Here is a 14,778-nt window from a genome sequence, read left to right on the forward strand (position 1 = left end):
AGCAAGGCTCATGTACAACTTGAGAAGAAAAACCACCTTCTTCCCCTGCCCTGCATTAATGCTTAACGTGCTTGAAATTAATTAATTTATTTATTTATTTTAAGTATTATACATTTCTTGTACAAGTTCACTGTATGGGTAATGTAAAATCCAGGGTGTGTTGAATTCAAGTACAAATTCAAAAGCAAGTCAATTATTAATAGTGACTTCTAATAGTATTAGCTAAGTGCTGATTATTCCACCTGTGAACAGAGACTTTAGCAGAAATGAGTGTTTTTCCACAGGCCTGCACTGATGTTGCGTAGTGTAGTGGTCTCTGATCCAAGTCACTCTTGAGCGATCTGTTCCAGGAACAGTTTTCCTGTAGGGCTGTAACAGGAGCCGTGTTCACCTCTGTTGTCTGGAGCCAGTGTGAACTTATCAACGCGAGTTTGATGAGAGAGCTAGAGGCTCTTATGTTCTTCTCTCTCGTACTCTGGTCCAAAGAGCAACATCTGCTTGATTTGAGTGTATCCTGTGGGAGAATATTTTTCACTGCAGCTTTTGGAAGCATTTATTGATATGGAAAATTTTTGGATGTATCCGGTAGATCGCCGCCATGGTGATGAGGTGAGGAGTTCGTTGTGTGAATGTGCTCTGGGTTTATCTGTCAATGTTTCAGTACTTCAGATATGTTCATTTGAATGATAATTATAAGCTAAAGTGAGAATGTTCTTCAATTTTCATTCTACATATCTGATGATATTATTGTCACGGAGATACATTGTGGGACTGTGCAGTATTTATATGTTATGACAAACATGAACCGAAATTATTTTTTAATATTTTATCCAAATGCGCTCTAGTTGAGGGTATGACTCATTTGTTCCCTAGTATTTCACATTTCGGCCTCTTCAGAGAGATGAGGTGTAGTTTTGAGATGGCAATATAAGAAGACCGATCTCTTATGTACTTTTCTTTTGTAATTTTTCCCCCCTTGACCTGCTGTCTGAACGTTTAACGGATACGTCTGACTGAAACTTGACAGTTTCAAATTGTCACATTTTTGCATGTCTTTTCATTATATCACAATCTGTTTCATTTACCTCATTGCTTTGCTTTTAAAATTCAATTAAAATTCAAAATAACATTTTAAAATGTACTTTTTTGTTTATTTTGTTTATTTAAAAAAGCATGAAGACTTTAATTGATCTAATATACTCTAAATGTCACATGAGTAAATGTAGCTTTTATATTTCTTCAATCAGTTGTCCAAAATAATAGACCGTAAAGCATGTAATATTAATTAGTATGTCTCTTTTGTCCAGTCACCAGGCTCAGACTCCACCTCCCCACAGGGGGCGGAGTCTTCCAGCCATCACCTGCCATCACACGAGGGGAGTGACAGCTTTGAGTCTCCGTCCCCAGCCAGTAAAGAGGTAGGAGGCTATGAATAAACCTCTAAAACTGTGCTGAAATTGGATGATTCTTAATTATTATTGGTAATAATATCCAGTAGGTGCTCTAGGAACTTAATTAGACCCATATTATAGGCGGCAGCATTAGAGTTCTGACTCAGTGTGATATAGAAGTTATTATAAATTATCCACGATACTGTTGAAATAGATTAATTGGAGCAAATAAAGTTTAAAACATATTAAAGTTTTGCTATTTATTGTGTGTGTGTGTGTGTGTGTGTGTGTGTGTGTGTGTGTTTATATAAAATAGCAAAGCAAAAATACAGGATCTCGAAATGTAATTACATTTTTTTTTAAACATTTTTTAAAAATGGCCAAACCCTCAATCATTATCTTTAAAAAGCCCAAGAAGTGGAATCTTAGCAGTTCTAAAATCACTGTAAAATACGGCTTCTTGGGATTATATTATATTATATTATATTATATTATTTCTGCAAATAGTACCAGTTCAGTGCATTATGAAGTGCCATACCTAAAAATAACAACTTGCCTTGAAGAATGTTGTATTGAGTCATTTGTGTGCTTGTTCTTGTATGTGCAGTCAAGGAGAAGTCTTGCTTCATTCCCGACATATGTGGAAGGTAAGAAGATTTCCTATAATTTCCTTTAATTTCCTCTTCACGTCCGGGTCCTCAGCTACCGAAATGAATCTTGATAGCACATCCTGAGCATGTTTTGAAGATGTTCTGAAATGTCCCTCTCCTCTCTGTTAGTACCAGGCCCATGTGACCCAGAGGACCTCATTGACGGTATAATCTTTGCTGCTAACTACCTGGGATCCACCCAGCTGCTCTCAGACAAGACGCCCTCCAAAAACGTGCGCATGATGCAGGCTCAGGAGGCTGTGAGTCGCATTAAGGTGAGGTGAAACGGTTCTGTCTTTACCCCGCTGTTGTAAACTTCATCGGGAGAAGTAAACCTGAGCTTCTATGAATCTACCTCAAGAAATTTCCTAAGCGATGCTTGCTTCAGGAGCAGCATAAATGTTGCAAGAAACCAAAAGTGACAGTTTTAGGACAAAAGAATGAGATTTCATAAGAAATGCAGAGCTGTGCTCTGACTGTATCCTGAGCATGTATTTATTGCACAAGCATTTTATTCCTTGTATACAACATGATCAAATTGAAATGTCAGCTCACAGCAGATGAAGAGAGATGATCATAAAACTAAGAGAGTGTGTGGTCCTCTTGAGGTAATGAAATGATTCTGTAGTCAAATGCAGGGACCTATCCTGTGATACTTGTTCCTAAAGGACCAGAGACATTTAGCACCTCCCTCCTGTTCATCCTCCTGCAGCATAAATCAGCCATTCGCCCTGTCAGCTGCATTACTCAGCATTTTTTACCTCCACCTTAAAAAATGCAGTGACCACCGCACCTATGCCATTTAGTGTTCCTTCAGCATTTTCCTTTGTATGTACATTTTGTGTTAAAATGTTCGATTACAGATCGCTGTGTGGTACGGCACACAACAGTATCAGACTGGTTGATTGCAATTTTTTTTTAATTATGAGGTCACTGAATGTTAACTGGCATCAGATTCTTCTGTTTTATCAAATTGACCAAGGTAGTCTTACTAGATAAGCTAGTAATACTAGTAAAGCAGCATAATAAGGATACTAGCATCCCATGCTAGAGACCTGAGCTCAAAACATATACTGGTACTCTAGGAATGCACTTGTATTAAGATTCTATATGATTATTATAAGCTGATCTATATATATATATATTTTTGATTAAATAAATGCAGCCTTGATGAGCATAACATACTTCTTCTTCAAAAAAAAAAACATTAAAATATAAAAACATACACACACACACACACACACACACATTTTCTAATCTAAATGTAAAATAGAGGAGATAAACTGCAGAATTTAATATCCAATATCTCCTTACACGTTATATATCCGAAATTGATTGATAGAAATAAATAAATAATAAAATAATATAACATCCCTATGTTCTGGTCTACAAAATATGAGATGATATGATCTTCTTAGCAGTTATAGTTAAAGGGTTCCTCAAATGAATTTTGGTCAAATATTAATGTGAAACCTTCACACTAATTTAATGTTTACTGAATTACAGTCAATATACTGTGCTGTTGTAGGTTATTTGATTTAACGGGGTTGCTTGTTTGAGTCAGGGACGTTCTCATATTTTAAAAGACATAACTTAAAAATGCATTAGTGATCTTGCAGCCTTCAAAGAATGACAAATAGCATGAGGTCTTTACTGACCGTTTTTCCACTTTTCTTATAATGGAGAAAGATCCCTCCATTATAAGAGGGATCAGTTCAATGTGGGCCAAATAGATGTCAAATCTTCAGATTGATGCACTGGACCCATTCCTTTGCAAATATGTAAATGCATATAGGTTATACAAGAACCACTATATTTTATTTTCTGTATGTAATCTCTGTTATTAAATACAATTGAAGATGATCATAGGTTATGAATTCTTTGTTTTATTGGGTCACACTTCATCTGCATGTGTGAGACATCGTACCTTCTCCCATACACAATCATGAGCTCAAAATCAGTGAGATTCCTGAGGGCGTTTTTAATAGCATAAGTATATAAAGCAAGTGTAAATTGCATGCATTTGGAGAGACGTCTGAATCAATACCCCCTGCCTCAGCTGCCGTGAATCTTCCTTAGATGGCCAGTTTAATCCATTACCAGAGCCTGCTAGCAAGTTTGAACTTGCTCTTAATCAAATTTTCAGCAGAGCTCATCTCTGCTTTGTATAGTCGATTTTTTATGAACAGAATGTTCTGTAATATAAAATCAATAGTTGACATATGATGTTAAAAGAACAAATGGGCCACCTGGTGGATGATGGCACAAATTACCATGAAATGAAACCAAAGGCAACATATTGTAGCAGGGTGGTGTCTAGTAAGCTTGGCTTGGTGTCATCTGGATCCATTCTAGTCACCCCACGCTGATAAATATCCCAGAAGTCACTTTTCAGATGCAGCTTATTGGAGCAGAAATATTCCCCAAATGTGGTTGGTCTTGCTGAGCTCTGCTTTATCTAACAATGTTCCTGTCTTTGTTTGTTCCATGCTAAGCAGACGGCCCAGAAATTAGCCAAAAACAGGAAGAAGGTGCAGTAATTGCTCATCGGTTTGGTGTTTTGTTTTTATTTTTGTTCTTCGTCTTCTCTTTTTTTCCTGGTTTCAGCACTTCAGTGTTTTCATAATTCCTGTCGCTCTGCCATTTTTCTGAATCCAGCAATGAGTCATGTACCTGTGTCCGTCCGCACAGTCTGTTAGTAACACCATTGTTCATTCCACACCAAGCATTACCTCAGTTTTATCACCAGATCTTACATGGGGAAGTCGTGGAATAAGTTCAAATCAGGAAAGTCTAGTTTGCTGGATACAGAAAATGCAAGTGATCTTTACTTTCTTCTTCTGTGTATCATATATTTTTCTTTCTGAGGTACTGTGCTGTGTTTGTGGCTGTTTTTGAAGGTGTATATCTGGCACAGCATGTTTTGCACTTCTCTTGATCTTTTCAATTCAGCCTGTCCTGCACATGGTGGAAAACTCTCTCAGTTTCTCTCTCTCACTGAATCTCTTCAAATGAAGAACAAAACTAACCAAACTAACCCCATGCCAACTTGCAATACTAGCTGGCTTTAACAGAAACTTGCAGGTTATCAGAGTTACACAATGAAGGAGAGAGTGTAAAAGAATTTTAATATCTGGCCTTGAAGATGCCAAATTTTAGAGATGCCTTGTTGCTTGCACGCTCCTTCGTGGCATCTCTGGGTCTTGTCAGCTCTCTCTCTCTTTCTGTCTTAGAGTTATTCTGTCACTGTCTCTCTCAGTGAGTGATATTGTGTGGTTTTCTATCTTCAGGCTCCAGAAGGTGAAGCTCAGCCCATGACAGAGGTGGACATCTTCATCTCCACTCAGAGAATCAAAGTGCTCAATGCAGACTCACAGGTACTTCATCATCCATAAACGTGATTTTGGTTTCACCCAAATTACCATTACATATGCCAAACTGGGTAGAAGCACACTACATTTGACCAAAACTGCACAAAATACTAGCGCAGACATCCTATGTATCACAAGGAGGCAGTGTCCGGACAGAATATTTGTGTTTTACAGGAGTCATGAGAAATCAAAATTTTCTTGATCATCTAAAAAATGAAACTATACACTAATGTTTAAAAGTTTTCAGTTGGTAAGACTTTCATTTTCAAAGAAATTAATACCTTTATTCATCCAAGATGCAAAAAAATTATTAAAAGTGACAGTAAAGACATTTGTAATGTTACAAATTTCTATTTCAAATGTTAAGTTCAAATACTACTCTTTTGAATTTTCTATTCATCAAAGAATCCTTTTTCATCAAAAAAACTCACAAAATATTAAGCAATACATCTGTTTAAACATGTTCTTAAATCTGTTTAAATGTTTCTTGAGCAGCAAATCAGCATATTAGAATGATTTCTCAAGGATCATGTGACACTGAAGACTGGAGTAATGATGCTGAAAATTCAGATTTGCCATCACAGGAATAAATTACATTTTAAAATATATTACAATAGAAAACCATTATTTTGAACTGTAATAATATATTTAAATAATAATATTTCACATATTACAGTTTTTACTGTATTTTTGATCAAATAAATGCAGCCTTGGTGAGCATAAGATACTTCTTTTATTAAAACATCTTACCGACCCAAAACACACACACACATATATATATATATATATACACTATATATAATAGTGCTGTCAAACGATTAATCATAATATATGTGTGTGTACTGTCTATATTTATTATGTATATATAAAGACACACACATACAGCATATATTTTGAAAATATTTACATGTATATATTTATATTCATATAAATTATATAATATATAAATATATTTAATATATAAACGTAACATATTTTTCTTAAATATATACATGCATCTGTGTGTGTTTGACAGCACTAATATATATATATATATATATATGTAAATCATCTCCTGGTTCGCAGGAGACCATGATGGACCACCCTTTAAGGACCATCTCCTACATCGCTGATATTGGGAACATCGTGGTGTTGATGGCCAGAAGGAGAATGCCTCGCTCCGACTCTCAGGAGAACATGGAAGCCTCTGAGCCGGCCCAGGACGAGAAGCGCCAATACAAGATGATCTGTCACGTGTTTGAGTCTGAAGATGTGAGTTCTTCATCCTAACTATGTGTCAGTGTGACCTTATCAAGCGACTGCTAAAGGAGGCTGTCGTAGCGACAGTTTCAATTTATTGCTTCAGCATTGTAAAACGATATAACAGATTTACACACTTTGCCATACTGCTGTTGTTGGAGTTTATGAAAACAATAAGCCAGTCTAGGCCATTCATTACCACAGTTAAGGGGAGTTCTGCCACAACTCTGCCTTTACACTTTTTCCACATTTAATTCTCCATATTTGCCTAATTCTTCTTAGTCCGCCCTCACATTGTTTCCCAGCATGCTCAGTATTGCAGTTACTGGGCATTGTGGTGACCTCTAATAGCATTTATCCAGATGGTGTTCCTGGGCGTCTTGCTGCGTGGGTTGAATCAGGAGACAGGATGTGACCTTTTCTCTGTTCAGCCGCAGAGGCTATTTGAATTTAAAGAGCCAGTATATGTCACAGCGTATGTCACAGCACAGCATACAGCAGTGACATGAGGGCAAAAAGGCATGTATTCGGCTGTCCTGAGGAACGCCACCCTTGTCGTCTCTTGACCCATGTGTGTATCTGTTATCTTTTAAAAAAAAAAAGTGCTTTCTTCCAAAAATTGTAAGCATGCAATGTAATGTGTTAGTTATGGATTATAATTTTAGTTGTTTAACCTGATTCCTCTTTGTGCTCAGGCGCAGCTCATAGCTCAGTCCATCGGCCAGGCTTTCAGTGTGGCGTACCAAGAGTTTCTGCGTGCCAATGGCATCAACCCAGAGGATCTGAGCCAGAAAGAGTACAGCGACCTCCTTAACACACAGGACATGTACAACGATGACCTCATTCACTTTTCCAAGTCTGAGAACTGCAAAGATGTAAGTGGACAGCCCATGCCTTGTGGAAACAGAAGATTACTGTGAAATTTTGAGAATGTGCCTCGATAATGTCAGAATTATCAGTAATGTTGACTAGAGCATGTTTTAGCAGTGATATGTGTGTGTGTGTGTGTGTGTACACTACAGGTTTACATAGAGAAGCAGAAGGGGGAGATTATTGGGGTGGTGATCGTGGAGTCGGGCTGGGGCTCCATTCTGCCCACAGTTATTATAGCAAACATGATGCATGGCGGCCCGGCTGAGAAGTCCGGCAGGCTGAACATTGGGGACCAGATCATGTCCATCAGTGGCACCAGCCTGGTGGGGTTACCCCTCTCCACCTGCCAGAGTATTATCAAGGTACAGCGGGTGCAAAATCAAGTGGACTTCAACACAATAATTAATTAAATTCAAAGATTTAATTCTGATTCTCAGACGTTCACTGAATTTATTTGTGGCCAATTCTTTTAAATTTAATGTATTGCATAAAACATATTGCTCTTATTTTCTAGGGATTGAAGAACCAATCAAGAATAAAGCTTAACATTGTGAGATGCCCACCTGTGACCACTGTCCTCATCAGAAGACCAGACCTGAGATATCAGCTGGGATTTAGTGTGCAGAATGGCATTGTGGGTATTCTGAAAAATAATTGAGTTCGGCATTGGCTAATATTGCATATTTGCATATATATTTAAATGTGCATACTCATTTCCTGTATTTTTATGTTTATATATTACCTTCGCCTTCATCTAACATTCACTTCAAGTTAATCTTTAAAAACATTAATAACAACAATATTAAATGTAATTTTTATCAAATCTCTAAATATATATTTTTTGTACTGTACCATATAATGTTATGAAGCCTAAAATCACTTGTAGCATTTAAAATAATGAAATTGTATTTTTTTTTTGTTTTTAATGTATTTAAATTTATGTAGACAAAATAGTAGGGAATATCAGCTATTCAGTATCACCTGTTTATCATCCTTAACAGTAAAATAGTTATTGTTATAGTTATAGTTATAGTTATTGTTATTTTAAAAATAAAAATTATTTTTATAATTTAATGTTGTAATAGTTTGTAATACGTATTACAGTAAGTGTTTTTAATGTATTTAAATTTATGTAGACAAAATAGTAGGGAATATCAGCTATTCAATATCACCTGTTTATCATCCTTAACAGTAAAATAGTTATTGTTATTGACCAGATTTTTAATAATTTAATGTTGTAATAGTTTGTAATACGTATTACAGTAATGTTTTCCAATAGTTACTTGATTTGGAATGAATTAGGTCGTTATAGTTAACTAAAAAAAAATACCTGTTTGTTACAAAAAAAAAATTTAATGTTAACCAAAATAAAACATAATAGAACTTAAAATTATTTTATTTCAGCCAGTTGCCAAAGCAACATTTCTCATTTCTGTTTAGTTTAACTTGATGAACTAAAATAAATAAAACTAAAGTAAAAACTATATAGACATATTTTACTAATAAAATGACAAAAACACAATTACTAAAACTTTAATTGAAAATGGAAAATACAAAAATAAAAACTAATTACAAATTTTAAAAACTATAATATTATCTCAATGATAAATTAAAAATAGCACTGGTCTGAAGTACAACTTTATTGTATTTTGCATCCTCTAGATTTGCAGTCTGATGAGAGGAGGGATAGCAGAGCGCGGTGGGGTGCGTGTCGGCCACCGGATCATTGAAATCAATAGCCAGAGTGTTGTGGCCACCCCTCATGAGAAGATTGTACACATTCTGTCAAATGCAGTTGGTGAGGTAAGTCTGGGGAACACGATCAAGCTCCATGGTGCCACATTTGCCTAACAACATAATATTTTCACATCACTATTTCTCCAATGAGGTAATTTATTTAAATTATGATCAAGAAACTGGAAACTTGGTGCCGTGTTTAGCTCTGTTTCATGTAGATCACAGGCTGTCAACAATGGCCCCAAAAGTTTTTTGTAAATTTTTCTCAGAAGTATTTTTGCAATGACTGTAAATCAACCGGTGTCAATGTGAGTTCTGTATGAATTTCACAGAGGTGTCCTATCAGAGTAACCACAGGTGTAGTTCATCACATTAACTACGAGCATGATTCACTAACATTTGACAACCAGAAAGTGTCCAAACATGCTGGCAACGTCCGAAATCGCAATACTGAATATAAAGTTCTTTTGAAGAAGTCATTTCTTTGCGACCGGCAAAATAAGTACCGTAAAACTTCAAATAATAGCCCGGGCTTCTATTTACCCAAATCGCCGAACTGCATATAGTATGAATGCGTGTAGTATGAATGTAATCTAAATGTACTTCATTCGCCATGTTATTATCATCTGACCTACCAGTGTCACTGCCATTCATAAATCCCATGGCCTCATGGGATAGAAAAGTGTCCACCCAATGCTCACTTTAGGATCTCGCTGGAAGTAATAGGTCATCCAGGTACTTTTCGTCTACTGTTTTGTGAATACTGTGAAGTCGGACGTACTACTACTGTTTTTTGCCTACTATATCGTAGGGAAGTATGCGATTTTGGATGAAGCCTTTGTCTTAGGGAAATGTTCCGGGTTCAGTACAAGTTAAGCTTACATTTTATAAATTCTAAAAAAAAAAAAAAGGTTTTTACAAGGGAATTAAATTAGGCTGATCGATAAATGTTAAAATACTAAAATATTATAAAATACAGTAGTATAGCCACAAGATGTAAACATGTTGCATGTAACATGGTTTTAGTGTGAAAAAATCAAACTAACCATTTCTGTGTAAAGTTACTGTATATCCAACTTCAAAACTCACAGTGCAAAACTTACAGTACAACATCTAAAACCGTAAAACAACTGTAAAAATTTGAACATTTATGAGAAAAATGATGAGCTCAAATAATGCACACGTTTAAACTGAATAATTTAAGTGCTTTTATCAAATTTAAGAAGCTGCGCATTTCTGCTTATAAATTTTCCAAAAATCGACCCCATTCACTTTCATTGATGGTGCCCTATGAAATGTATTTTTTTTTTGGTAATCAACATTGTCACAAATAAAGCGTAGTGTTAGTTCTGGCAGGTCACGTGAGTCAAGCTTGCATTGGCTAACTCTCAGCTGATCAACATCTACCTATAGGAAAATAATGCCTATCAAGGCATTTCTATATAAGGTCTATTCAGTATTATTCAGCAGGTTTATCGCTTGCTCTGGAGCAAATTACCCTCCTCCATCCCCAGCTCCTCCTTTCGTCACAGTCAGGACTTGGCTTTCTGATATTCCTTGTTTTCCCAAATCAGACTCCTTTTATCTTGAATAATGTTGTAACACTAAAATGTCATTAAGAACATTAATGTTATCTGCTACATTTTTTCTTTCCGTTCTTTTTACTTTGCTGCTCTCCCTGCTCATTCATGACAGGCTGCGTGGATAAGCAGGGAGTTTTTTTGCCCAGAACGGAACCATACCACCAACCCAAACTGTATGCTAGGTGACGGTCATTTTGACGATTGTGGTCCTGACAGAAATGCTGTCATTTGAGCTTAACTTGTATTGAACCTAGAATATTCCTTTAATTTTAAATGCAAAATATACCGTTTTATAACTTCTATTTGTGAAATGTTTTGTTTGAATAGTGTGTGTCTGCTCTCTTTGAAATAAACGCCACTTAGTTTTATATTTTGTCACAGAATTCAAAGATACAAGTTAGGCTTGAGTGCTTTTTAGTATGACTTGTGTGTAACTGAACTTGCCGATCACATTTTGCGAAACAGATTCACATGAAGACTATGCCGGCTGCCATGTACCGCTTGTTAACAGCCCAGGAGCAACCAGTTTACATCTAAAGCTACAACGCTTTCTCAAGCCTCCTGCCCTGTTGTCACCAGATATAACCTTAATCTTGATGTGAAACTGTCAGCCCTGTGGACTGGTGACTGTGTGACTGAATCCACTGAAGCTCTGCTCAACATGGCTCTCCGTGACGCTTCGGTTTCTCTTCACTGCCTCCCCTGAGTTCTTCATCTCTTCGTTTCTGTTGCTATGAGTGAGTATGCTGTGCTGTGTAATTCCTCTCTCTGTGTGCGCTCAGCTCGCTCCATGGAAGGAAGCTGAGAGAGTGTGAGAAATATTTAAAAAGCCCCATCACAGTAAGTGGTGTCCTTCAAAATAGCTATTAAAACGATATACCCGTATTTACAACACAGCAGTTTGTGGGTGACAAAAAGTACACCTGTGTGATCGTTAGGTGTACAAAATGAAAAAGGAGTTTGCCTTATCATACTTTTATGCTGTTATTTATTCAAGCTTGGCAACCATCAAGTGTTTTAGATTCAACTTTAATTTTAAGGGCAGCTGTTAGTCTGAGGAATATGTTGAAAAAATGGCAAAATTCTGAAGAAAAAAAAAATCAATCCATGATTTGGAATTTGAGTTGAATTGGTCAAAGCCCACAGGATGCTGAATTGGAATTGGAAAGACAAGAAAAGTAATTTACTGAATTACAATTTAAAGACATTCACTAGTTATTATTACATGAAATAATAACGTCATTCATTTTAACTAATTATGTCTATATATTTCCTGACATGTAGAATGTATTTTCTCAAAAGATTTAGCACATTAGAACAGCCACCAAAACAGATTTGAATTTTTTTCCATACAAAACCAAAAAATGTGTTGGGAATCAACAGTTGATAGTCTGGGAAATCAAGTATTTTTTGTTTTGTTTGTTATTTTAATTATGGTCCCTGAAATGAAAGTTAATTTATTAAATACAGTAAAATATATACAATTATGAGTGTAATTTCAAACATTATTAATATTATTTAATGTTTCTGAAAATAGCCCATATGTCGTATGATCATATTTATAGGTCATTTATACGGAAACAAAAAAATATGCATAGATTCCATTTTAATTTAACTTAAATTACAATTACAATTACAATTCTGCATCCTGTTTGCTGAGAAAGGGACCAAACCATTGAGTCCTTTTAAAAAGGTTTTCTTAACCACAGTTCCTGTTAAAATGACGATGACCTTTTTTGCTCATCTGTGGTGAATAATTCAGTGGGATAATTCATGTCTAGTGTATCTGGACAGTAGAGCACATGGATATTGTGGATGAAATGCCTTACAGAATGATGATGCCATATTTTGAAAAAAGAAAGTGTTTTGGAGATGTATGGAGGTGCATTTGGAGATCTGAGAATTATATTAGTCAGGCAGTCGGGAGAAAGCAACCTAAAAATTAACTTAAATTGTTGTTTTACTGCTTTTTTTTTTTTTTTTTTTTTTTTTTTTTTGCATTTTTTTTATTTGTTGTATAAATGACTGCATTCCTTATTTTTATGCACAGAAAATCTTCCTTTTTGTCTTAATAAGGATCTGTATATGAAAATAATATTGCTAATTAAATATGCTCATATTGGTAGCATTTTCTTTTGAACATTCATACTTGAAAAACCTTGTGTGAAGAAACTTAAGGTGATATAAATCTTGTGTTGACAGTTTCAGGATGGTTTTGATTAATTCCATTCTGAGATCTCATTTATATTTTTCTTTTTTTTTTTACCTTGTTATGAAGTTGAGTCCATTACAGGCTTTTTTATCAACTACAAGTTTAATTCATGTGTGCTACTTTTTCACTCAGTGTTTTTTCACTTAAGAACAGAATGTGTCTTAAAAGAACTGAATTCACTCTGGTACATTTGGTACATTTGAGCTGGATTTGCTGGTATGACTCTGTTTTGGCTACTAATCCAGTATAATGTTTTAGTACAGAGCATCTCAACATGAACCGATTCAAAACTCACTGTATTTCCAGAGCTTTGCCCTCTCAGACAAACATGATAGTACCATTTTTGCAAGAACTGACCGGTGTTTATCCGTCTGCATGCTTTGGCACATCTCCATTATTACTTACTTACTTAGAGACTGTCTGAAGTCTGTTAAATATCACTATATATGTGATTTTGAAAAAAACTGTCAAACAAGCATAACTTGTCTTAGGAGAAGCTTGTTGCCATGAATTATTGACCACTTTTCCCCCATTTTACCATCAGGCGTGCTTGTGTGTTGCCTGGAATTTCTTTATTTGTGAGAATACACTCACACTAATGAAACTGTCATTTGCAAAGGTATCTTTTTCCATCATATGAATGATACAGCAATATAATTTACATCTCAATATGTTGACATTACTGCAGTGTTGAATCTGTATTAATGCTAGAAATATTGTGATGAATTTTATTGCTGTGCAATGACTGTATTTGATGGTATTATGGATCTTTGAGATGTTACCAAACTCCTTGTAATTGTTCCGCTGGTAAGAAAAGGTACTTCTTATCGCTTAAAATGTGAAATTCACCCCCAAACCACATTCTGACCTCATTATCACTGTATTCTTTTACTAGTGGAATCAAAAGTCATTAACACACAGGAAGGGCCTCATGTTTCATTGTTTTTTGCTTTATGTGAAGCATGGTCTTTTTGTATGCATTGCTATTTATTGTAGTGAGTGTGATGTGCGATTACAAATTACTTCATTATAAAATAAAACCAGCTAGACACACATACATATATATATATATATATATACACACACACACACACATTATATTTATTTACATATAGCATAATATATACAGTATATCCAATTAATATATATCATGTGTACAATAATGAAGGTAAACTGTGCAAAAGTCTTTGACACCAGTGTGCTATTATTTAATATTTGTTTTAAAGCAATAATTCACCCAAAAATGAAAATTTAGCTGAACATTTACTCATCCTCAGGCCATCCAAGATGTAGATGATTTTGTTTCTTCATCAGAATAGATTTGTAGAAATTTAGCATTACATCACTTGCTCACCAATGGATCCTCTGCAGTGAATGGGTGCCGTCAGAATGAGAGTCCAAACAGCTGATAAAAACATCACAATAATCCACATGTAATCCACACGACGCCAGTCCATCAGTTAACATTTGGTGAAGTGAAAAGCTGTGTGCTGGTAATAAACAAATCCATCAAGACCTTTTAACTTCAAACTGTTGATTGTGGACAAAATACTAGGCCTTAATCCATAATAATGCTTCCTCCAGTGGAAAAAGTTCATCACATATTGTCCTCTCGCGTCAGAATCCACCACCATATTTGCTTAGAACAGTTTTTGACTGATTTGGCTTGTAAACAGTGCTTGATCTGTGCATATTTCTTTCCCGATTCAGACAATGTGACTT

At 35.5% G+C, this 14,778-nt stretch overlaps 1 protein-coding gene across 2 annotated transcripts in view; it reads left to right on the forward strand.

The window, feature by feature from the left end:
- The window catches only part of LOC107756314 (amyloid beta A4 precursor protein-binding family A member 1-like), a 50,388-nt gene extending 38,109 nt beyond the window's left edge, over nucleotides 1-12,279 (forward strand). The window contains exons 5-14 of one of the 2 annotated variants that reach the window (XM_016573359.1): nucleotides 1,999-2,038; nucleotides 2,171-2,316; nucleotides 4,540-4,572; nucleotides 5,332-5,418; nucleotides 6,478-6,663; nucleotides 7,347-7,526; nucleotides 7,674-7,886; nucleotides 8,039-8,158; nucleotides 9,187-9,327; nucleotides 11,310-12,279. In XM_016573359.1, coding sequence (XP_016428845.1) covers nucleotides 1,999-2,038; nucleotides 2,171-2,316; nucleotides 4,540-4,572; nucleotides 5,332-5,418; nucleotides 6,478-6,663; nucleotides 7,347-7,526; nucleotides 7,674-7,886; nucleotides 8,039-8,158; nucleotides 9,187-9,327; nucleotides 11,310-11,381 — 1,218 coding nt within the window. In that variant the 3' untranslated portion in view covers nucleotides 11,382-12,279. The remainder of the gene's footprint in view (nucleotides 1-1,998; nucleotides 2,039-2,170; nucleotides 2,317-4,539; nucleotides 4,573-5,331; nucleotides 5,419-6,477; nucleotides 6,664-7,346; nucleotides 7,527-7,673; nucleotides 7,887-8,038; nucleotides 8,159-9,186; nucleotides 9,328-11,309) is intronic. The other variant, XM_016573360.1, reaches the window with a different exon arrangement.
- Nucleotides 12,280-14,778: the final 2,499 nt, after the last annotated feature.

This window comes from Sinocyclocheilus rhinocerous, unplaced genomic scaffold (assembly GCF_001515625.1).
Source record: "Sinocyclocheilus rhinocerous isolate Xijiao unplaced genomic scaffold, SAMN03320098_v1.1 scaffold1043, whole genome shotgun sequence".
Taxonomy (NCBI): domain Eukaryota; kingdom Metazoa; phylum Chordata; class Actinopteri; order Cypriniformes; family Cyprinidae; genus Sinocyclocheilus; species Sinocyclocheilus rhinocerous.